Here is a 25,196-nt window from a genome sequence, read left to right on the forward strand (position 1 = left end):
ATCAAACAACCCTTTAAAGGCCTGTCCCGTTGGGAGAACCAGCCAAAATGTCCTCACTTTGCAAAAATGTCCCCACTCTTAAGGTTTAAAACTGAATTTGGTTCTCACAAAAATGGTTGTACAAGTGTACACATACACACACACTCAGAGGGAGAGGGAAATAAAGAGCCCCCTCCATGACTTTCTGTCTGCTGTTTTTCCCCCTCCTCCTTCTCCTGCCTTCCACTAGTTCACTGCAAATGTGTGGTAGATAAGAGCTTTCTCCCCCTCTCATTGGCTGGTGGCGTGTGATTGGCCGACTGTGGTCCCGCCTCCTCGCCGGTCTCTGTGCATGGAATGGGTCTGCCATGAGAGCCCGAGCATCAGAGAGAGTGTGTGTGTGGAGTGGAAACAGGAAGAAGAAGGAGGAGAGAGGGGAAGAAAGGAGACAGAGGAGAGAGGATCGGGTGAGACAAGGTGGCGAGGAGAGAGAAAGAGAGGAAAAAGAGGGGAGCAGAGGGGCGTGTGGACCAAAAGAGAACAAAGAGACACTCACACACAGGCAGAAAGAGAAAGAGGTAAAAGAGGACTACAGAGCAAGGGGTTGCTGTGCTATTTTGCTGATGGCTGAGTGGAAATGTACTGCATGCATTGTGCACTGTGGAAGTGGAATGGTGTGCGAGTGCATTCCTGTTTATGTGTCTCTGTGTCTGTTTTATATACAGTCCATGTTCTGTGTATACATCTGTTGATTTTTTGTGAGTTTTTTCTGTGTTGTGTCATTGTTCTGAAAGGTCTGTCTTGGCTGAACTGAACATACTGCAGTGTGTGTCTGCAGACAGTGCTGAACATTCATGCATGAAGCCCACACACACACACACACACACACACACACACATACACTCATGCACAGATGCATTGCTCACGTGCAGACAGTGCAGACACACAGTGCAAGGGGAAGAAATGTGGATTGGTGAATGTAGTGAAAGGGAGCAGTTGCGGTTGCACTTGTGTTGTGGTTACATCTGTGCTCTGTGGAACGTTTAACTGTTGAATATTAGTGTGTGTGTGTGTGTGTGTGTGTGTGTGTGTGTGTGTGTGTGTGTGTGTGTGTGTGTGTGTGTGTGTGTGTGTGTGTGTGTGTGTGTGTGTGTGTGTGTGTGTGTGTGTGTGTGTGATAGTGTGTGTGTGTGTGGTGTACAGTAAGAATCTACAGTGTGACCAAGTGTGATGATTAAACTGTGTCACATAGAGTACTCTGCATCCACTGAAAGTTTGGCTCAGTGTTGAGCAATTAGTCTTTTTTGTTGTTGCTTTTATAAACCCACTGCCTCAAATATTTGACTTTTCCTTTTTAAAATAGACTAAACAAATGGTATCTATGGTTACTGTCGCTAATGTACACCATGCACCCAATGCATGCTTTCATGTGCTTGATATAATTGCCTGCTTAAGTAAGCACCTGGACTTGCAATTCTAGGTTGCCATATCTCACACAAGCCAGCTGTCACACACACACACACACACACACACACACACACACACACTATGAACCCATTGAACCCGCTTCTTTGCTGTACATTTTGCATTGTTTGCAAATGGCACCCCTCTTTCTTGCTCTTGACCTTGCCTTGGTACATTCCAGAACCCCTCAGAGGGCTGTGCTTTATGGAGCATACACCGGGAAAGCTGCTAATATAGAGGGAGAAGGGGGATAGAGCAGAGGGAAGCGGGGCTGCAGAGATGTTATTTTTAGAAATGTGATTGATATTCGGCCTGTACTGTACGCTCTTTCTTCGGGATAGCGACTACGTTTTCGGGCCTGAATCCAATCAAATCACACTTGTCTTTGCCTCCAGGGTGTGTTGTCTGTCTGTCTGCGCATCGCCGCCACTCGCTTCCCCATCCATCTGCTCTGTTTTGCATGTCGTGGTAGCTATAGCCGAGGAGCCACCAGACAGACTCGGGCCTGCATGGTCTGGTGCAGCCCATCCTACCTTATATGGTATAGGATTGCTATCCTTACTACTCTACTCGCACACATAAGATCTCAGCAGGAGATGCACATCTGCAGTGGCTCACTGCAGCTGGTGAGCTGCTCCAGATAGTGTGAGAGGTGCAAGTATGTGACAGACTCTTGATTTGTCCAAATGAGGACACAAATTGGAGAGTGCTTGCTGAAATGCAGCAGCACTTCACAACACATTGGCTTTTTTCTCTTTTTTTAATGAGCTGGCCGAGCGGCTGTGAAAAGGTTGCAGACATCACAGAAAAGTGAACAGAAAAAATATGATGGAAATGTGGAAGTTTACATTCCATGCCCTCTCTCTCTCTCTCCCCCTCCCTCCCTCCATGTCAAAATCACACACACACACAAACATTCCCCTCCTTGCTTGACGCCTTGCTCCCGGCTCTGGACTAAATGATATCATCGGTTGCCAGGGATACAAGGGGACACACAGCGTGCAGAGGAAAGGGAGGGTGAGGCATTATAGGCAGAGCCATACACACACTGTAGCCTGGCAGAGGGAAAGGGGAAGAGGGTTGGGATGTTTGGTGTCAAGAGAGAAAAGGAGCCTTGTCGAGACAAGTCGTGAAGATAGCAAGGGCAACAGGGCCGGGCCACAAGGAGGGAAGCAGGGAGCAGAGAAAGCCGGAATCTGCCTGTCAAAGGTTACCGGCTCATCAGTCCTCTCCCCTCCCCTCCTCCTTCCATTTCATCTCATCTCATTCCCCTTCTTTGTCTAGAGAGGGTGAAGGTTTTGCAACAGTGCAAATGTGTGTGTAAGCAGGAGTTGTATGAAGGGAGAGACAAGGAAATAAAGGAGGGTAATGGTAGCAATACCTGAGTGACTGGAGGAGAGAAACTGCCCTGGATGTAAAATAATAAAAGCTCCCTGTCTTGTACATCTGCGCACCAACTGTCTCTGGTATTTCCTCACTCTCTCTACTGTGTGTGTGTGTGTGTGTGTGTGTGTGTGTGTGTGTGTGTGTGTGTGTGTGTGTGTGTGTGTGTGTGTGTGTGTGTGTGTGTGTGTTTCTCCAGCTTGCGGGGGATGAGTGTGTCTATTTAAAGGGATACGAGACTGCACGGGTCTGCTGTCCTGCTATTGTTGACCGAAAGCATTGTTGAATTTAGACCAAAGTCCGGCCCCCCCCCCACCCTTTTCTCTCAGTGTTTGTTCTAAGGTAAGATGGGTGACAAGGATCCACACACACACACACACACACACATACACATACACACACACACACACACACACACACACACACACACACACACACACACACACACACACACACACACAGGTTTCATATAACTGTCAAGGCTTTACTCGTAGCGTACAGGATGAGTGTGGTGAAATTGTGAAAGGTTAGGCGGAAGAGACATGAATGGCTGCATGGCCATCCCTCTGCGTTGACAGACATGACCAGTGTTACCTTGGTGACGAGACAGAGGGAGGAAGCAGACTCAGTAGACAGTATAGGTTCAACCTAACAGTAGGTGTCAACAAAACAATGTGAGGAATTCAAGATTTTGCTTGTGAAGACTTCATTTGTGCACACATATCTCAAGGCAGGGAGATTATTGTATTAAAAGGATATTTTAACACAATGCACTCCCGTACTGTGCTGTTTGCATTGCGCATTCTATTCCTCAACTTCAACCTTTTTGCACACATCAAGATTTGGCCTGAAGCAAAATTCCTGATGTCTGTATTGAACCCTGTACAGAGGGATAAACTACTGAAAGCACAGAGCCATTGTTCTGTGGAGTCAAACTTAAGCTGCTGTTGACTGACTGCTCCCCCCCCCCCCCCCCCACATATAACACTGTAACTAAAGTGTGTCCCAGTGTGCGAGTGCAGGGAGGGTCCACAGCAGATGGCCTTTCAAGCTCAGGGTTACAAGCCCAGGGTGGCATCTTTTCTTGTCAAAGGAAAATTGCAGCGCCTGGTCTGAAACTGTCGCAACACCGTGCAAACATTGAAACACAGTTTGCAAGTTGTTGGCGGGAATTGTAAGCACACAGTGAACTTCTTCAACACAATTCAGGATGGACAATAATGTCTCATCAGCAAAAGTTGCGTTTGTGGGATATGACGTTTGAGCATAAAGTCATGGAACGCTTTAAAGCAATTGCTGAAGAGGTTAAAGCTCATCGGACAGATTTTAGTGAAACAGGAGGAGATACGAGGAATAGAGTGGATCTAACGAAAATCGCTATTATTGTGCAGCTTCATAGCAACCGATGGCATGCTGTATGCTAGCATAAAAGGCATGCAGTCTTTACTTTACCGTATGTGTGCAGTATAACATTGTATCTTGATGAAAGCTGTGTCTACTCTTTCTGCTCTAAAAATAAATCTAAATGCAGTTGACTCTAAAAAGCCCCCAAGCCATAGCAGCAAGAAACGTCTGGCTCCAGTTGCTCTAGCAACTGATAGGAAATGGACTCTTGAGGAGGTGGTTCACTCAGCTTTCATTCAGCACTCACACAAAGGTCATAGTAGCATCGGCTGCAACAACGGCTGTCTCACCACAAGAAAAAAAAAAAACCTGTATGAAACAGACATGTTCCACTAGGGAAGTGGTGAAATCTCACAGAGAAAGTTCTTCATGCTATTTATAAATAGCTGCGGGAAATGGCACGCATATAGAGGTGTAACCTATCATCGGGATAGCAAGGCTTTCATCAGTATGCAAAGTCGATCCTTATGGGGTCAGCTATCTTCAACATGGTGGTGAAGACTGTGGCAGCAGAAATAGACAGTGTTCTTCTTCTTTTCGATCCATGATGACAGAGACCACTGTAAGCAACATTTATATTTAAATCTAGGTGGGGGGGGGGTATACAAATTTAAATATGCAGAATAGGCAAATGAGGATGTGGTTTTGTCATTTTGATCAGGCAGTAAGTTAGAAACTTCTGCAGAGATGTAACCAGCCTGGTATAGTTGTGCATGACCATTGTCCATGGAGAGAGGAAGTCATGTGGCTCAGGTCCTAACTATTTGGCGACACCTGAAGTTGTTCATTGTCCTCCTGGGTAACTGGATCCATGTTATTTACCACATATGAACTACATTTTGTTGTGTTGGTCTGGACTGGATGGAGGATGGGATGCTGTTCATATTGAGAGCCTTGAAAGAGAAAAAACAGGAACAGCTTATACTGTAAGGTGAAAAAAACGACAGCAGCCCACCCATTTTTCTCTGCATTTATGTATTGTTAAAGCAAGGTTGCCATGGTCCTTCATCTTAGTGCCATATTTTTTTTATATCATTGGATGGCCACTGGCTGTGTTGGCTGCTGGACAGCAGCGATTAGAGAGAGGCTAATTGTACAGTGGAGCTCTGGCTGACTGATGATATGACTGCTGAACAGATACAGTGCAGCATGAGGGAATACTGTCAAATCTAGTAGATACACACAAAATGGCATAGTTAGTCTTTATGTAAATCACAGGCTCACAAGGTAAAAAAAACTGTTTTGTTGTTAAGCAGAATAAAATAATTTACTGTATATTGTATTGAAGAAAACATGTTTTCATATAAAGAATGTTTCTCTTATACATTTCTTATGTCCACAGGCTGCGTTCTGCTCTCAGGTGTGGAGTGGAGGGCCTCCCAAACACAGACCAAGACTGGTAAGCACAGAACATCTGTTTCTACTTCTGCACTCTGTGTGTGAGCCTGTGTGTGTATGACTCTTTTGTTGCGTACAAGCCCTATGTAATATATACAGAGTCAGTGATTACAGCAGTCAAAGGGTGCAGCACTGTGTTGCACTTAAAGTTTTCAGACTTTTGTTAAATTACATATCACATTTACTAATTTGTTCATCTCTTTGTTCAAAATCTGAATTTCTTACACATTCAAAACAACGTCTTTGTTACAGGCTGCATGTATCACCCAGCAGAGCTGTACTCTGGCCGTAACACATGGGACTCCTATCCACCTGGAGGTCCTAACAGAGGACAATGGGCTCCTGTAAACAGTCGCCCCTGGAGCCACACAGAACGGTAAGCAGCACCTTCATACACACTCACACACTTAATGGTTCTGCATGTCATAACAGATACAATAAAAATGCCTTTGACACCACAAGTGTAGAGAATGGACTGTGGATCAACTTGAGGGTAACAAGGGTCATTCCAGCAGGTGGGCCCCCAGCCTTTGTTATGTCTGTTGATTTAAGATGAGCATCACTTTAAGGGACTGACTGATCAACTGAAAATGTGTTGAGCATATTCCTGAAAAGCTCGTAACTGCAGCTGTGAGCATGAGCCCATCTGCGGTTTAAACAAGCAGGACTCTTAATGAATTAGAAAATTCTTCAGCTGCAGCTGAAAGAAGCCCCATTCAAACTATTCAGCTGCAACAGTTGAGGCTGGCTCTAATGAGTATGATTGTATGTGTGGCTGTCTGATTGTCATTTTTGCAGTGGTATTCTAATTGTAACTTTGGCAAAAAGGTGTGACTCCCAGAGAGACTTAAACACACAATACTTATTTATTTTTTCAATGCTTTATTGGAGAGTATAGACACAGAAAGGACAGAGGGTGGAGAGGGGGATGACATACAGCAAAGGCTCCAGGCTGGAGCCGAACCCAGGCAGTAGCATAAAGGACTTGCCCACAATAAATATTTTTTCGATCAAAATGTAATCTAATCCAGTTGATAAATATTGCCAAAGGCATAATAGGGCATTGTTATCTCAAACACTTTTTGTCTAAATCAGCGAATATCTACTCAGTGTTTGCTACCTGTCCATAGAATGTGTGCGCTGAAAAAAGTCTGGTGTTAATACACAGCCGAGGCTCCGAAAATAGCTATGTAAACAAACCTTATTCAAAAGCGCTTTATTAACAAGCTCTGCAAATAAACTCCATTTTCAGTGAGGTCAAATAAGTGTAATGCTACAAATGTGGGTGCTTGTCTTTTCCAATGAGATATTAAACATGAGTCACTAAAATTGGCATACGAAAAAAGCCCCTGAAATAACATCTATTTTCTGATTCTTGATCAATTTGCAATCATCAACAAATGAACTCCTGATTAAGAAATAATAAAATAAATAAATAATTGAAAAGCAAACAGTTAGAAATAGAAACTAATGGATAAATGGTTAAAAAACTAATCTAAGTGAAGATTTGCTTTATTCTTACACTTAGAATTCAACTCTCTGCACTATAACCTTGAGACGCTAAATATTCTCTTAATATTTTCGGTTTCTACAGATGCCAGGAAGGGCGCAATCAATCACATCATCCACCACCAGATCGTCTCTACAATAGGTGAGTAAAACACTCTAAATATTATTCATTCATTTTGAAATATGGGTTGCTTTTAGCACAGGTAATATTTCTCAAATAAGTTACTGCAACATATTTCTTACTTGTATGTGATGTGGCCTACTAAAATCCAATTTGTGTCATGCTGTTGCTTCATGTTTTGAATCAGTATCTACATCATGATACCTCTTACTTAGTGCAGCTGATCTTTTTCTTAGGGGGGAGAGGACAATCAACCATGTCCAGGACAGGGGTGTCTCTAAGGGCCACAGAGAGCCTCTACGTCTTTGGGAAGGTAAAGAGGCCCAGGACTGGCATCACAACTCCACACACTCATTCCACCAACGAGCTGGCACCATCAACAGTTATCTAACAGGGCCAGGAGACCGCTACGCAAACTGGGGCAACAATGTCAGCGGCCCTGTGGTGAGACCTGTAGAACTGGAACAACATTACTTTATTGAGTTCACATTGTTCTTGGAAATAGAAGTGTGTCATCATTTGGTCTCTTTGATTATGACTTATTATGCCTTTACTATTTCTACTGTTAGCATGGGGGTCCCCGCCTGCATCGCAACAACAGAGAACTCCAGTCCCCACCAGAGAGATGGGCCCCCTCAGACTGCCACAGGAGCTTTCCAGGCAGAATGGTTAACAATAGACCAGGACCCTGGAAACGGCCAGCCCTTCACCAGCGTCGAGAGTGTCCTATCAAGAGGAGAAGGGACTCTGGCCCTGAGCAGGTACGGTTTGTTGACTAAGCACAACACAATCAAATCCCTTAGTTAAATATAGCCTTTTTATCCATGTGCAGTAGCACCACCCACTGGTAAAAAAAATCCCATCTACTATGACAGGATATTTATGCTTCTCTGTTCAGTCATCTCATCCTGGATTAAGGCATTTACCTTTAGTTGCCCATGCCCCGTCACCCCCCCGCCACCACCGCTGCAACCAAGATGACTGGACGCCCCTAAATGAAAGGTTGGGTCCTTGCCACCATTCTGACCACAGGACCAGAACAACACAGCAACAGGTAAGCTTGTATGGTCAGTAACTGATCACTATAAAACTGAACACTGAACATGTTGATAATTTCTGATTCAACTTCTACTATTGTTTTTTGAAATTTGCAGGAAACCTCTAAACTGCGAGACGGAGGACATGGCTTCAGCAACGGTAACTTAGCAGCCCTTAACCAGAGTTGCAGCAGCAGAACACCACATCATGGCAACAGAGGGAAGGTGGACCGGAAAATCTCGTCTTCACCAGCAGACCAAACCTGTGTGCCTTACAGCCACCAAAACCATCATCACCACTCTCAGCGGCACACAGGCCACCCCAGAACCCTACAGCACAACCCACCCCTACACTCTCTTGAGCAGAAGGACTCCCGGAGCCATTACCACAAACAAAGCACAGTGAGAAATCTTCATTTGAACAGCATAAACACAAAGAAATATATTTGCGTTTTTAGGACAAAATCACTTTGTGTCAAAATCAGTGAATATCTCCTCACGATCCGCTAACTGTCCATACTGTGTGTACACTGAAGAAAATGGTGGTGTTAATACACAGCCTAGGCTATGCAAGCAGGCGTGTTGCTAGCTACCATGACTCCCTTTGTTTACGTATGCTTAGTTTCCATACCAGTTTACAGGAACTGGGCTGTGTATTAAAACTAGATTTTTTTCCTTTGATTTTGACAAAAAGCAATATCCATAATCACTGACTCCACCTTTAATCAAGTAGATAATCTAAGTTGCTCTTAGAATTACAAATAATGTCATAACACAGCACATATATTTGGTTCTATATAACTTAGTGTCCTATTCCTGAACAAAAGTTTAAACAGATATACTGTAATGCTGCCTCTGCAGGAACCTCAGCGCACCCATCAGAGGGGAAGTTCAAGGGATCCAGCCTTCTCTCAGTGCTCTGGTGCAGACTCCCCTCCCTATTCATCCATCCTTTGCAGTTCTAGAGATGGAGGTTCTACTTCCAGTAGTCCACGCGCCCCTTCGAGTCCATCTTCATACACAGTTGCCAGTGCCAGAAAAGATTCATTTAATATTCACCCATGCATTTCTGGCCTCAGTGGACAGCAGAAACTCCAGGGAAGCCCGAATCATCCCCAGAGACCTAGCCTAGCTGAGAAATCCAGGTTTCCAGATGTCAAACACAGAAAGACCTCGCAGTCCCCCTGCTCACGACAGTCTCCCCACCACAGGTCAAGAGGAAACAAGTCGGAGAAGGATTTGGAAGACCAAACAAAAACGGATAAGATGGTGAAAAAAGTGAGAAATGTTGAGGAAAGAAGGCAGAGGAAGAAAAAAGAGGCCGAGCGAAAAAAGAAGAGGGATAAAGCAGCAAGGAAGGAAAGGAAGCTAGGCCTGAAAAATAAAGAAATGTGTACTTCCATTTCTCCCTCCTGTTCTTTAGGAGGGACCAAACTGAGTACAAAGGAGACTTCAACTGTATACCCGGAGAACCAGGGCCAATCACCACCCAAACACAAGCACAGGGAGAGGAGTGAACGAGCAGAGAAGACACACAGGCCGTCAACAAATACTTTAACACAGCCATCCTCAAAATCAGAAAATCAGAAAATGCCCAAGAAAAACAGCAGTCCCCCAAAACCCCATGTCAAGAAACATCTAATAAAGTCCCTTCACAAGAACACCAGCCCAAACCAGACTAGGAAGAAACCCACCACCATCTCATCCCAATCAGAGGACAGACCAGAAGCAAAGCCTGATGATACACTCCCCTCCCTTTTGTTTAAAGCCTTAGCACCTCTCACGAAAGCATGTTCTGTTAGCTTAGAGCAGCCCACCCATTGTAGAGACGGTGGGCAGGGAGGAGTACTCAACGCCCCAGACCTGCAGCCTGTGGCTGTGATGGGAGGTTTACAGGAAATTGGAGACAACATGGCGAATACCCCTCCTGTCCTCAGCTGGCAGGGCTCTCCAGTATCAGTTCTGGGAGAAGATGAGGAGGAGCTAGAAAAGGGAGTTATAAGTAGACCTGTCCTCCAGCCCAGCCCCACCCATTGCTTTTCTCCTCCTCCTGTGGACAGTGAGGGCACTAATGACATGAGTAAGGAGCCTTGTGAGGGTACACTGAATGATCATTCCCACAAGGATTTGTCTGAACCCTGTGATCGACCTTGTGCAAGTGAACAAGCTGCTGAGGAAGAAAAGGAAGAAGAAGACGTAGTGGACAGCACTGGGGAAAAGTCTTCTAGCTCTCTTCTCCGTGAGCTTTGCCACCATAAAACAGGCTTGGATGATGTCTTCAAGAGCCTGGCCGACTTCCTGGGAGGCCAGAGGGTCACATGTCGAGGTGGCCCATTTGGGGGGCCTCCTTCTAGCACCGCTAGAGGAGTGAGGTACTCCTCTTCTCTTACATTGGGGCCAGAGATTCACGAGGATCAGGATTTCTCCACAAAAACGGAGCCCACAGCATCGTCGAAACCAGGTAATCAATCACCAGTTGGCACTACCTCAGACGTGCTTTTGAAATCCCACAGTCCGACATATATGAGGGAGCCTGTCGCGGACGACCTGCAGGATAAGCAGGAAGAAATTGATCTGGATATAAACGAGAAACAAGACAAGGGTAACGATATGGAGAAACTCACTGAGATAACAGAGTCCTCTCTTTTGGACCGGTCACTGAGTGCAAAGCTAAGAGTGACCACAACCCATACAGCATCTTTCACCGGCCTCATTACAGTCACTACCAAGGAAGATAGAGGAAACAGGGACGAGAAACAACAGATACGTACAGACAGAAAAAGAAAACAAAAGGACAAGGATGTAGGAAGAGAAGGGGAAATCAAGATTAAGATCAAGACAGAAGAAAGCAGGGTCACCTGCCCTAAAAACAAAGCAAATGAAAAAAGGGGTTTGAAAGAAATGGACGTTTCATCCTCAGTGCTTGTCATCTCTAGAAACTCACCGAGGCCAGACAAAGATAGAAAGAATAGCAAGATTCCTCAAGAAAATCAAACCCTGCATGGCAAAGGCACCCAGAAAGAAAGGGTGGACACTGGGAGTGCTAAGGAGAAGATACCAGTAAAGAAGGAAGAGGCTGGCGAGTTAGGAAATAAGGCATCCTCAGCAGCCGAAAACACAATTGCAAAGACCTCAAGCTCAGCGTCAAAAGTAATGATCAATTCATCCAAATTACCCACACCAGCAAGTAAACCTCCCTGCCCATCAGCTTCAGCTGACCCACTGAAACTGAAAGCATTGTGCTTGTCTAAGGAGCTAAAGATCATTTTGATTAAAATAGACAGTGCTGGAAGACAAACCTTCAACATATCAGAGGTTGAGGAAAAAGGAGTTCCTCTTTCCAAGATCACCATCGAAAACACTGCCAATGAAGTGATCAGATCTTGCAAGTGAGTAATAAGGCCCCCCCTAGTCTGGGCATCTCATTAAGAACTTAGTGGTTCCTCTTGACATATTTTTCTTTGATTGTTCTATTTTTTTTCCAGGGGGACAATGGTGAAGGGTAAATTCAAGGAGTCCTACCTACTTCCTGCTTTCTCCGTTAAACCTAACATTAACATGGAGATCCTCATTCCACGGGAAAAGCTTAATCCTCCAACACCAAGCATATATGTGAGTTGACACGGATTACCATAATCAAAATGATCCAAACCTCAACCCTAACAACCTCTTTCTAGCCATGCAAGCAGCGTGGTTCGAAGGATGGCAATATCGGTCTGCAGGTCGGTTGGTCAGCCTCGTCACCATTTTGTTCTGAACTAAAACGTCTCTATAGGTAGCCAATGTGATGGTCTGGGAGAAAATCATTCATGAGCCACTCCCATCAGGATGAATCGTAATGACTTAGGTGATCCTCAACCTTAAATTAATCGCCAACATCTTAATTAGTCATAATAATACTTTGGTATATAACTTAATACTCACAAAGCTCATCAGCCTCAGCTGTACTTTGTGTTTAGTGCTAACTAGAAAATGTTAGCAAGATAACAAGCTAAACTAAGACTGTGAACATAGTCACCCTATACAGTATATCAGATTAGCATGCTAGCATTGTCATTTGCACCATGTTAGCATGCTGGTGTTAGCATTTAGCTCAAAGCACTGATGTGCGTAAATGCCTACAGCCTCAACTAGGCCCCTGGCAGTGTAGACTCATAGCCTTGTTATTATATGAATATAACTGTAAACCACCACCATAATTCTTTGAATAATTGAAAACTCTTGAATTATGTCTTGGATCGTTTTCGCGATAGCAGCAGAGAGAGCTGCTATCGACCTGCTAATACCTTGTTTCAAGACCTCTACACGTTTCCAACCTACTGTCAGTATTTTACATTTTACATTTGTTTGCAAGATTCAAAATTATTGTGTTCAAATGTACATAAATAGACAGCTTAAGTTTTTGTGTTTCTTTGCAGTTGGAGAGCAGGAGGGACGCCTTCTCGCCAGTTCTGCTACAGTTCTGCACTGATCCCAAAAATGCTGTTACTGTTATCAGAGGCCTTGCTGGCTCCCTTCGTCTTAGTAAGTTTATACAACACACTCATCACATCTAATTTGTGCCAACCAATTTGCTCTATTTAGCCCATAAGAATGATTCAGGTTATATTCATCCTAACTGAGTTTTTGGATTTGGAAAAAAAATTACGTTAATTAGGCCTTTTGTTTTGAGATAATTAGGAAGGAAGGAAGCACTAATTATTCATATATTGTAGTTATAAATGTTGCGATTTTACACTTCACAAATGAGACATTTGATATTTTGAGTTATTATCATCAATTTGCAGATAAAGGGGAAAACCATAAGAATAAGTTATAACAATAAGTACTGTGTTTGGACAGCTCTTTATAATCAATGATCCAATAGAGCAGCATACAGTGCCACATTTCCAGTCAGATAACAATTGTGTCTTTATAAACCATATTTGAATGTAACCCACAGTATATGCTAAACCTTAACATGATGGCTGGTCTACTAGCAGACTGTTCTCTGATCGAGGATTGCTTCTTTGAATGCGTTTGCATGTTTCAATGTGTGTATTTTACATCTTCTAGTAAGATAAACTTAATGGTATTCCTTCAGCTTTTCTCCCTGCCATACTTCTTTGCATTTTGTTGCAAAATAATGTCACAAAAAATGGGTAACAACCATTTTTTTGAGTACTGGAGTTTGTATGTATCTGATAATTATCTCTGTTCTCTGCTCTCGTTCTCCTATGTAAGACCTTGGTCTGTTCTCCACCAAATCACTGGTTGAGGCTAATTCCGAGCATGCGGTGGAAGTAAGGACTCAGGTTCAGCAGCCCGCTGATGAGAACTGGAACCACAGTGGTTTGTCGCAGACATGGCCCTGTGAAAGCAGCCGCTCACACACCACCATTGCCAAATACGCCCAGTACCAGGCCTCAAGTTTCCAGGAGAGCCTACAGGTAGACATTTTCCCTCATGGCAAACCCATGTGCACACACATGGTAAGGTTAAATGTTTCGTGGACATATAATTATAGACATTTTTCATTGACGTAAACCAGTTGCACCAAATGCTTGCTTTACAGACAAAGGGCCACATTCAAGAACCACTCGTAACATATTTTCACAAGTGGTCATATGATATGAGTAATATACAATTACTCCCTATAGGAAGCAGAAAACCACTAATTTGGTTTAAATATGATACTCAAAGAAAATGCATTAGTAGGAATAACTTAATATATCAGTTGACCATATCAACTATGCTAATGCTGAATTTGAAAACAGTTGTGTGGCAAATGCTTTCTTTATAAATGCAGGACCAGTATCAACCTATGTTGCAGCCACAGTGTAACATCATCAACCATAGCATCTCACTTCATGTCAGTTCATTCTTTTTACTTTTCTGTTACACTGTTATTTTTAACACACAAACAGATTAAAACAGGTAGTGTTATATGAACACATTTGTGGTGTTTATCATGCTAATGATTTAATCTCCCAAACGCTCCATCTGAAGCACTGAATCATTGATTTACTACAAGATCGTCCAGTAAAGACGAATCTGACTTGCATGAGAGAAAGTCACAGAAAAGATAATCAATTTTTTTAAATAAAATGTAAGAATTGTGTTACTTATAGAACCACTATTATCAACATTTAATATTTTCCCACAGTTAGTTCAGCCCCTTGCACCACAGTGGTCTGTTTTTTAAACATTCCTCCCTTAATCTGCTCATTTCCAGCCATTTCCAAAGAAAAGCAAAGTAAGCACACTTGTCATAGCAACTCTTTAGGATGTATGTTTGTTTTTATTCATCGTCAGCTGTTACGCACTGATGAAATCCTTGAATAATGATCCACTTCACATTATCTACAACCAGGACTTACCTCTGAAGTGAACTGTGCAATGATGCATCCATTTTTAGCTGTTGGCCAACCTGTCAGCTAAGCTCATGTAGATGTGTTATAGGAGGAGAAGGAGAGTGAGAATGAAGAGGAAGAGGAAGGAGAGCAAGCCGAGCCCTCAGACCCTTCTGCCACCGCAAAGGCTGCTCTGACATTAGCCAACAGTCCTGACTCATCCGCCAATTCTGTTAATGCTGCCAGCACACTAAGGTTAGCGCCACACTGTGATCTGTTTCCATGACCAATTCACTGTTTGACTTTGTCGTCTCATCCCAGACTTTGTTCTCCTCCCCAGCCCAGAGCAGAAAACAGTGGGGAAGATCATTAAATTTGGGACCAACATTGATCTCTCTGACCCTAAAAGGTGAGTTGATGTTGTTTAGTTCTGCCCACTCTAACTGAGCTGGCTGATGGTCCTTGTCGTTTCACATTACCTGTCGCATTTATTTATAAAGGTGGAAGCCCCAGCTGCAGGAGCTGCTGAAGCTGCCAGCTTTCATGCGCGTGGAGTCCAGCAACAACATGCTGAGTCATGTGGGTAGCACCATCCTGGGTATGAACACCGTCCAGCTCTACATGAAGGTGCCAGGCAGCCGCACGCCAGGTCAGTGTGTGTTTGACAGCAAAGAAAGTCAGTGATTCTGGAGAACACCTGTTGTCAAGAAGAACACCTTTTGTCAAAATCAGTGAATATCTCCTCACGATCCGCTATCTGCTCTTTACTTTTATCGAAAGGTCATCAGGAGAACAACAATTTCTGCTCAGTCAACATCAATATCGGGCCTGGTGACTGTGAGTGGTTTGCTGTCCACGAGCACTACTGGGATGCCATCAACACATTCTGTGAGAAGTGAGTGACGATTTATTTTTGACAGATAGATGGATATATTTATACCACCTGACAAGCCTTCATAGTCCACATCAACCCATTCAGTGCTGCTTGTAGATAGATAGATAAATTAGATAGACTAGTTAGATAAGATATCAAGAAGCTTCAGTATCTGTGCATGCTGGATTGCGAATATATTGCATGCTGTGTCCCTCAGGCATGGAGTAGACTACCTCACAGGGTCGTGGTGGCCGGTCCTGGAAGACCTCTACAGCTCCAACATTCCCGTGTACCGCTTCATTCAGAGGCCGGGGGACCTGGTGTGGATCAATGCTGGGACCGTGCACTGGGTCCAGGCGGTGGGCTGGTGCAACAACATCGCCTGGAACGTGGGACCGCTCAACTGTGAGAGAAAGACGGCAGCTTCAAACCCGATAGCCAGCCGTTTCTTGGTCCCAAATTACAAGTCAAATATGCAGTTTACCGTGCTGCCTACTTTCACCTCACCCCTGTTTGTGTTTTTTTGGCTCTCCTTCTCTGTCCAGCGTATCAATATCAACTCGCTCTGGAGCGCTTTGAGTGGAACGAGGTGAAGAAGGTCAAGTCAATTGTTCCAATGATCCACGTTACCTGGAATGTGGCGCGCACCATCAAAATCAGCGACCAGGACACCTATAAGATGATCAAGTAAGATCCCTTATCTGTGCGTTATCTTTGTGTGTGTGTGTGTGAGTGTGATGACATCTTCCGCTGTCCGCTAGGGTTTGTGTGTTATCAAAATTATCCATTCTAACCCTTCCCCAAATTCTACCCCGGGAAACGGAAATACCGTTGGGTAATAATATTTAAACTGTAGCCTATTCATTTTAGATTCTCGCCTAACACTTCATTTTACAAGATTACATTGAACTAATCACGATGAAGTTACCTATGGCTATGACAAATATACATTTTTACTGAACAGTTCTTAAACACATCACAATGTAACTTGATACAACCTACATAAAACAAATCACTGCATGTAATTTACCTTTTAAAGTATGTTAAGTAGCATGCACACTTATATTTACGCAGCAGCAGTTATATTTTTCGGGACCAACTTGTTTGCGTTGGCCATATTTTCTTTCTTATTATCCCTTCTAATAAGAGGATGTCATGTGACGCATAGCTAGTATGAGCGTGACTTTATAGCTTTGTCCTTTTTTGACAAGCTCTTTGCTTGACAAATTAAGCCTGCATCCTTTTACATGCAGTGTCATCTCTTTTATAGCATCTTGAAACATAGTGGTGCTGCTGGACACTGACACATACTCTTACGGCATTTATTAGAAACATCTGCACATTACACAGCAGATATTTTCTCATGACAGGTTAATACCATATTATCGCCCAACCCCATTGTCTCCATCAGACACTGCCTGATGCAGTCCATCAAGCACATCCAGATTCTGAGAGACCAGCTGCAGGCTGCGGGGAAGAAGATCAGCTACCAGGGTCGTGTGAAGGACGAGCCAGCTTACTACTGCAATGACTGTGATGTGAGTCCCTGGGCCTTTGCCACCTGTGTGTACAATAAATTGTGCATTTGTGTGCGTGGTGCAGATGAATTTACAAACATGATATTAACATGCCGAAAAACCATGTGTGTGCAGCTGGAGGTGTTTGCCCTGCTGTTGGTGACCAGTGAGAACAGCAGTAAGAAAAGCTACGTGGTGCAGTGCGAGGACTGTGCCCGAGCTAAGAACCCGTCACTGGCAGGAGTGGTGGTGCTGGAACAGTATCGGATGGAGGAACTGATGAACACCTACAATAGCTTCACGCTGGTCAGTATCACTTTGTGTGTAATAGGGCTGTGAATTGGCAAGAATCTGGCGATACGATACGTTTCATGATACAGGGGTGACGATACGATATATTGCGATCTACAACAGAGGCGATATATTGCGATATATCTTTAGAAAAACTCTCATAGTGTACTGTCTAAACACAATGTTAAACCAATACTGTTTATTTCTATGCAATCCGACTCAGAAGAGTTGGACCTGCATTTGTATTTCACAGTTAAAGATTCAACTTCATTTATAGGTAAATCATCTTAGTGCTACTTCTTGTGCAGTTTAAACAGAGCAATTAACATCTGCCTCAATCAGTGAAAAACTCAAAACTGCATGTATGTGCAGGCTAAGATAAACATTTTGAAATGTAATTTGTAAACAGTGTTATAAATGTATATATATTTTATCTATTTTTGCAAATGATGTATTGATAAAGTATCGCAAAGATCGGTATTGTGGTATTTACAAGTATCGATATTGTATATCTCTCTGTCTGTCTTCCCTTTCAGGCTCCATTGCCCTGTCCAAAGTGAGGACTGCGCTCTGGTGTCTTTCAGCCATAACCAAAACTCTAATGGCAGCACAAATGTTGTCTTCAAGGCAATCCATTCCTGAAAACACTCTTTGAATCAGCCAATCACGTTTACTCAGTATTTTGTTTACATCACTCAATAAGGTATGGACACTCAGCCAATCCACCTATAGCTCACCGTCTTCCCCATACCAGCTGCCGATTGGACGTGTGTTTTGAAAATAGAATGACTAGACTGGTACTTCTCATGAAAAGCATTTTAAATGTGTACAAGAAAAAAAATAATGTGAGCACTGCTAGCACTGAAAATCAGGTTATATGTTACAATGGATACTGCTGTGATTCAAAAGCGTCAAGTAGCCCGATCTGTGTATTAATTCAGGTACTTTTATGCAAATTCAGTAGAACTTTTTTACACCAATCTAGTTATTCTATATGTCCAAGAATTTGCTGTGATTCCGTTGTACCAGCAGGGGAATGGCTTCGCAGGAGAAGTAGCTGATTGTCACATTTGGCATCGTATTGGTTCCTGTTTTTGTTTGGTATTCAGGTAAACTCTGACATGTGTAACTCCTGTCTGTATATCCTTTGAGGTGCTATTCCAATCCTATTTATTCTCGTGGGATATTTAACAAGTTTTACCAGCTTAGAAGAAGTACACCACATTGGCCTTGAGAACTGTATTTAGAGGAGAGGTAATTAGACACACACAAATAAGGTTTTGTTGTTTTACTTAAAACTTGTATCAGTTTCTCTAAAATACGGGTTTACTTCTTAGTTAAAAAACCGAGTATGTGGATGAAAAAAAAAATGTGGGTTTGGTTTGTTCTTTCACTAGTCCAGCTAAATAGTTTTTGGTGTGGTTTCTTTGATACACCCAGAAAACAGACGGGACAATGGTGTCGTTTTAATTTTTTGGAATGGGAAAACTATCCCAGTTTTATACCTCTTGTGTTGCTATGTTCTCATTTCTATCTAGATGACAGAGAGAAAATAAATAATTGTAAATTGTGAATGAATTTATGGGATACGCAGTGGTGTGCATAGGCGGCCTAATTGGGGGTGGTCAGTGAAGTGCCCGTTGATCTAGAAGTAATATGTCCAAAGAGACACACAATCATAATCTTAAAATGCAAAAGCCAGTGATGCCGGACTGAATGGCGACTCAGTGTTTTAATTTTGCTCCAGGCATCCGTCATAATGAGGCTCAGCCCATGCACTGCCAGGGGGTTTGATATACTGTATATTCTGTTTAACATGAAGAGCACATGAATTAAGACATGACATCAAAAGGCCCGGTCATAATTTTGTATTACATTTTTTCTGTTTTTTTAGACAGTCCTTCAAAATAAAAGTATCTCACTTTGCTGAGGCTACATATACTAACCAGTCCATTTTAACCAGTTATAATGCTTGGGGAACATTTTTTCTGCTAACATAATCACCAAGAAACAAACTAAGCGATACATTTTACAGTTGAAAATGATCCACTTGTTAGTGCCCTCTGGTGGACAAACTGTTTAATAGTGACCCCTTGCTTGGCATTTCTATACTGCAATGGTGTTATTTAACAGACAACCTACAGATGTACCTGCAATAAGCTAATAACGGCCCATTTATTGGTTTGAGCGTAGTCTGTCTAGCTATGCTTCAAAGTACGTTCAAAAGTTTAGATTCTTTATTAGATTATGGACTGTTTCATGGGCAACGCCCATTTTTTAATCATTTGAATGGATGTTCAGCATCACTGCTTTCAGATCGTACCCCCTGCCCTCATTAGACCGTGCACACCACTTACTGTACATACTGTATCTTTTTTGGGGTTTACTAGAAGACCTATGTTGTTTTGTTCTTAATCAGAAAATCTAATTTGTATGTGGTCAAAATATGTCCACCTCAGTCACTTGTTTTTGTTGTTGCTACATTATAATACAACCTAGAAATATCCTGTTGGTCTCCAGTTTAAATTACACCTATGGGAGTTTTGTTCCCACTTTTATACCTCTTTTTGTTGTCATTTTCAGTTTTTTGGATTACAGAGAAAATGGAAAATTGTAAATTGTGACATTATTTATACTGTACATGGTGGTTTTCATATATATTTATTGCATATCAAAGGGTTCTTCACTCGATAAGGGGCTACAAGGTATTTTAAAACTGTAGTGTGGTCATCATGTGTGGATAGGGGAAGTGCAATCAGGGGGCGGTTTAATTTTCATGGTGCTAGACCCCTCCTTGCCTCCATGCCCCCTCATTAAACAGCATATATGATGTATGAACAGATCACACACCTCAAACCCACCCGTTGGTGCTTAGAACCATTTTAACGCAGTTACTGGTTACAGAAACGGAATTATGTCTTTGTACTGTATCTAACAAATGAATACAAGATCTTTTTTTTCTTGCCATTGTATGAAATTCATAATCTTGTGAGGCATTAGGGGTTTTAAGAGGAGCATTAGCAGTAGTTGTAATTCTTGACACTTTTGCAGAAACTTTTAGGGATGTGCATTTTGATGATGTCGAGGTTTTGTTTTGTTTTTGTGTATGTGTACTGTCCTCATTAATAGTATTATTTGACAGATGTAATAATGTTCTTTTCCCTCTTGACTTGTTTGATTTATGCTGCACTTCTTGTTTTCAAAAAATAACTCACATAGAAGAAAAAACCTGAGCCAGACCTGTCTTAAGTCCCTCTGTGATTTTATCTGTGACATATTGTATTGTTGTTCAAGAAAAATAAAAGGTTTTGATAAATTATATATACATGAATTTTTTTGCCCCTTGATTTCCTTTCCGTAGTCCGCAGTTGCCAGTGCTCTCCCTACATGTCCACGGGGATGTGCAGGATATGGAGAATGATCAGGTCTCTGATAAGTTTGCCATCAACAGAAAAGATTGCATGCGAGCAAAATTCCTAAACTCTCAATCCTTTACTGCATGATTCCAAACGGTCTTCCATATTGTTTCTCATACAGTATGTGTTCTGAGTAGGCCATATTCAGTCGCAACTTTATAACTTCACATGAAACTGGCATCCTTATGAAATGAGTTTTGATGAGCTCAGGTAAAATATGTAAATATTGAATTATTATTTAATATAATATTTCATTATTACTTGCAGAGTGCTGGGTTTATTGTCTAGCCCTTGTCTGGCCTTAGGGATGCAAGTGTGGTGTATGTCCAAAGGATGAATCCAGTCGATTGCAAGCTTTGGTAAACCTCTGACCATAGTTTCACCAGCACATACATTTTTTGGGTGAATTATCTACTAACATCTACTTACATGATAGAAAAACCTTTAGTCTTAATGACTAAATACCAGTACCTGACCTGGATATCTGTCATCATAGGCTTTCTCTACAGAGCACCACAATGGAAATAAATAAGCTTTTAGTTTTTATTATGTTTTTTTTATTCTCAACAATAGTGTATACCAGGAATGGGAGTTTGCAGACACTTGGTATGGTCACATAAATGTATCTGTCTAACATTAGTTGCAAGTAAATGAAAACTAGGTGAGCACGAATAAGATGCCATAAGGCTCCCTGTTATTTAGTCACATAGTTCAAACAGTAATATGTAGCAGCTGCTCTTTAGTCACAGTCTACAGACGGCCACTGGGTGGCTCCACAATGACAGTTTGCTTGGGGCTACCTGCAGAGTTGATGTGGATGGACAAGGGAACACATTTTTTTTTCTCCAACATTTTCCTAAAATATCACCATGTCAAAGCTGGGTTGGTGACTGCTGCATTTAGCTAAGAAGCACAGTAAACCAAAGGTCTGTGGTGATTAGTGCGACATTAAAGTTCACATATTATGCTGATTTTCAGGTTCAAAATTGTAATTTGGGTTTCTACCAGAAACTGTTTCCATTATGTTACGTCCAAAAAAAACTTTATATTTCTCACAGTGCAGTTGCAGCATCTAATCTTCTCAGCCTCTGTCTGAAACGCTCTGTTTTAGAGCCTGTCTCTATAAGCCCCACCTTCCAAAAAAAAACTATTCTTCACTGGTTTGCCGGTTTGAATCTAACTGCCAGTTAGAATCCAGGGTTTCTGGGGTTGTGCTTATTACAGGTTTGGGCAGGTCAGAATGATAATAGGTGATGCATGGCTTCTCCCCTTATGATGTGTTAAGGGGGAGATAAATCTGACTGGGGTTTTAGAACATAGGCTTCCAGAAATGTGAAGGTGGTGAAAAAGAGAGGGTTGTTTTTTTCTCATTCTTTTGGACACACCCTGGTGAACCATTTATTAATGTTCAAATAATATGAAAAAGTGCATTTTGCACAATAGGTGACCTTTAATTATTTGACTGATCCTATAGTTAATAGGGGAGAGTGGCCTAAGTTGTGCATTTTGGAAGTTGTGCCACCCCTTGTTTCTAGAAAACTGTGGAAGAAATTGGAAATGTGACCACATATTTAAGGAGAGCCATCTATTTGACTCATCCTGTAAAGAATGGAGACACAAGGAATAAGATATAAGCACATTTAAGCTCAAAAAACTGTTTTGCCTTTCAAAGTAAAATTTTCAAATCGAGGTTTTTTGATTATTGTGTCTGAACAATTATAGACACGTTTGAAAACATTTGACACATGTTTTAGTGCTTTGGTATGCTACATTTTGAGTCTATACAGTTAGCACAATGTCAGCCCTAAATTGCTGCATCATGCTTATTATCCAAATGTCTGGGATTGGGGTGATTTGTGCCAAAGGGCATGGGTGAGTTATAAGTAAGTAAGTAAGAAAAATGTATTTATAAAAGCACATTTATGACCGTTTGCACTGTCCAAAGTGCTGTACATAGTGCATTCAGTAGGTAAACAATGAAGGTAAAATAACAATAACCAAAATAAAAGACGTAAAGCCCATACATCCACATAAACACAGATAGTAGTGCAGAGGTAAGATAGTTAATGGGGAGGAAACACCAGGGTGTACATATGGGTTTTGAGCCTTGATTTAAAGGCAGAAATGTAGGGGAATCACATGTGTCAGGTGGCAGTTGGTTCCACAAGCACGGAGCAACTAGTGCAAAGTACATTTCTGAGAGTTGTGCCAGTGGCATGGCTGTATACTCTGGTCACCAAAAGAAAGTGATTGTCTACAGTAGCTCAGAAGAGAGTGACATCTCAATTCCACTTAACGACACCACTGATGAGAGTTCAGATGGCCAGAAAGATGATGATGGTGACTTTGTCATTGTGAGCTTTGCAAGTAAAACCATTAGATCTGCTAGGCCTTGTTTAAGAAAATTGTCCTTCAATCTTTGTCAACTATTTACTTTATTTACTTTAAATACACCTTAAATAAGTGATTGTCTAATGGATTTGTCTTGCATTACAGTTTATGAGATATATATCAATGGCACAATTCACCCCATGGTATTCTCTCCAACCGCACAACTTACACCACACCGGGGGCAAGTTGTGCATCAAGACAACTTTTTTTCCGAAAGCTATATTTCTTCAACAGTTTATTCCAGATCTAACGTTTTTATTGCCAGGGATGCACAACACCCTGAAACATATGTACATATTTGAGTTGGAGACTTTACTGTCAAGGCCTTACTTTAAAGTCACTTTGAGTGAAAAGTTGCACAACTTAGGCCACTCTCCCCTATACTGTAAATGAAAAAAGGAAAACTGTTTTAAACCAAAATAAAATTACAGATGTAGACTTAAAACATGAAATCCTACGCAACAATGTCCAGAGCGCCACATGCAGGGTGACTCACTACCGTTTGTAGGTGAACGCCTGAGATTTTTCTTCCTGGCTGCATGCTATTTTTATTTTTATCTCAATCTCCAGGGTTAAGGGACAACTAGATTGCCAAAGCAGTGCAGATGCTGGGACATCTCGTCGCAGAACATGGCCGCAGCGGATATCCTGGTTCCAAGGACAGGAAGGCCGCTCTTCCTCTACCAACCCCCTCAGACGTTGACATACATATAAACAACACAGTGTGGTATTGTTAATGGCAAAACCACCCATCGCTCCCCCAAGTATTCACCCAGAGCACTGATGCCCTGGACCCCTTTGATCATTTTGTCCTTGTAACAACTGTAAAAAGTGCCCATATTCTCCCCGGGGAGTGTATATATCTACCGCTGTCTAGGAATAAATAAACAAAGGTGCCCGGAGTGAGATGAAAAAATGAGACTCCATATCAAAATACTAATTTCTCCCTTTGAACTGAGCCCCTCTGGTTTCTTATCAGTCTCATGATAGCCTCTTTTCCCCGCCAAATTAGCCGGTGCCCCCCCTCTGCCCCCCCCCCCCCCCCACCCAATCTCATTTCCTTATGTTTTCTGAAAGCGGAGCTCTGTTTTTCATCAAAAGGTCAAGGGCCAATCCTCCTTTACTGCTGCATCTCAGACAAAAATCTTAAACACTTTGGCTCACCCTATACATTTCGTTATTTCAGACTGCTGCAATTTTACAGAGCAGGAGTTGAGTAGTGTTGTCTCACTGTTTACCCACCAGTCAGTAAAGTGTAGTATAACATTGAGTGTAGCCTGGCCTACACATTTTTACATTGTTTTTTACCCATGGTTTATTTATTGAATGACAAAGTGGAATAGTACGGATCCGTTTTTACATATATATTTTTTTCCATTTATCCCCAATCCAAGGCTTCTCGCTGTCAAATGGCTAACACAGACATAAAACTAAACGCACACACACACAGATAAATAGCAACCAGCACAAGACAAAAACCTTAAAAGTTGCATATAAAATATATGCACAAAAATAAATTAATAACTGGAAATGCAACAATAAATATAGAAATACTATTAAATAAATACATTAAAAAGGGAATATTAATAATAATGTATATGTCAACAAGCAGTTGCAATTCTAATGGTTAAACAGAGTGGTAGAGTGGTTGAAGTTAGTGGTTAGACTTTTTTTCTCTTTTACTTGGAAAAACCTAAAAATAACAGTTTTACGTTTCTCAAATAAAAGACTTAGTCGAATGACTCATTTTGCAAAGCCTACCTTTTATTTGAGTGCCAATGCCAAGAGGGGTTTACTGGCTGTATGTTGTTTTTTTATATTTTGAAACCAACCTTATCAGAATTTGACAGCGGAGTAGAGAAAGTCCTCAGTGAGGGTGTAAAAGTGTTGTGATTGGTTCAGCGTAGCCTGACTCCTCTAATCTGTCAAAATAAACACTTTTCCTCCCTCCCCCCTAGGATCGCGGGGTTATCACACACACACATAAACCCTCCACTGCTCCCCCTGCCCAGACAGCAGCCTTTAACACAGACCAGCCTGCTCTCTGTGCATTACGCATCGTAGGCAACACAGGATACAC

At 42.1% G+C, this 25,196-nt stretch overlaps 1 protein-coding gene across 2 annotated transcripts; it reads left to right on the forward strand.

Moving 5' to 3' along the window:
- The first annotated feature begins 434 nt into the window (after window positions 1-434).
- kdm6bb (lysine (K)-specific demethylase 6B, b) lies at window positions 435-20,630 on the forward strand. 2 transcript variants are annotated; one of them, XM_080041713.1, is made up of 22 exons: window positions 461-557; window positions 3,026-3,168; window positions 5,573-5,629; window positions 5,881-6,004; window positions 7,223-7,279; window positions 7,495-7,702; window positions 7,828-8,019; window positions 8,157-8,312; window positions 8,413-8,697; window positions 9,157-11,684; window positions 11,781-11,907; window positions 12,714-12,819; window positions 13,519-13,724; window positions 14,737-14,882; window positions 14,968-15,036; window positions 15,128-15,276; window positions 15,408-15,522; window positions 15,719-15,906; window positions 16,047-16,188; window positions 16,913-17,039; window positions 17,154-17,324; window positions 17,846-20,630. In XM_080041713.1, exons 4-22 carry the CDS (start codon window positions 5,886-5,888, stop codon window positions 17,867-17,869), a joined length of 5,115 nt encoding a protein of 1,704 aa, XP_079897839.1. In that variant the 5' UTR covers window positions 461-557; window positions 3,026-3,168; window positions 5,573-5,629; window positions 5,881-5,885; the 3' UTR covers window positions 17,870-20,630. The 2 variants fall into 2 exon arrangements, with proteins under 2 accessions (XP_079897840.1, XP_079897839.1); XM_080041714.1 differs by lacking the exon at window positions 3,026-3,168 and having other exon boundaries at window positions 435-557.
- The last annotated feature ends 4,566 nt before the right edge of the window (window positions 20,631-25,196 follow it).

This window comes from Ammodytes marinus, assembly GCF_949987685.1.
Source record: "Ammodytes marinus genome assembly, chromosome: 14".
In the NCBI taxonomy this organism is placed as follows: Eukaryota; Metazoa; Chordata; class Actinopteri; order Uranoscopiformes; family Ammodytidae; genus Ammodytes; species Ammodytes marinus.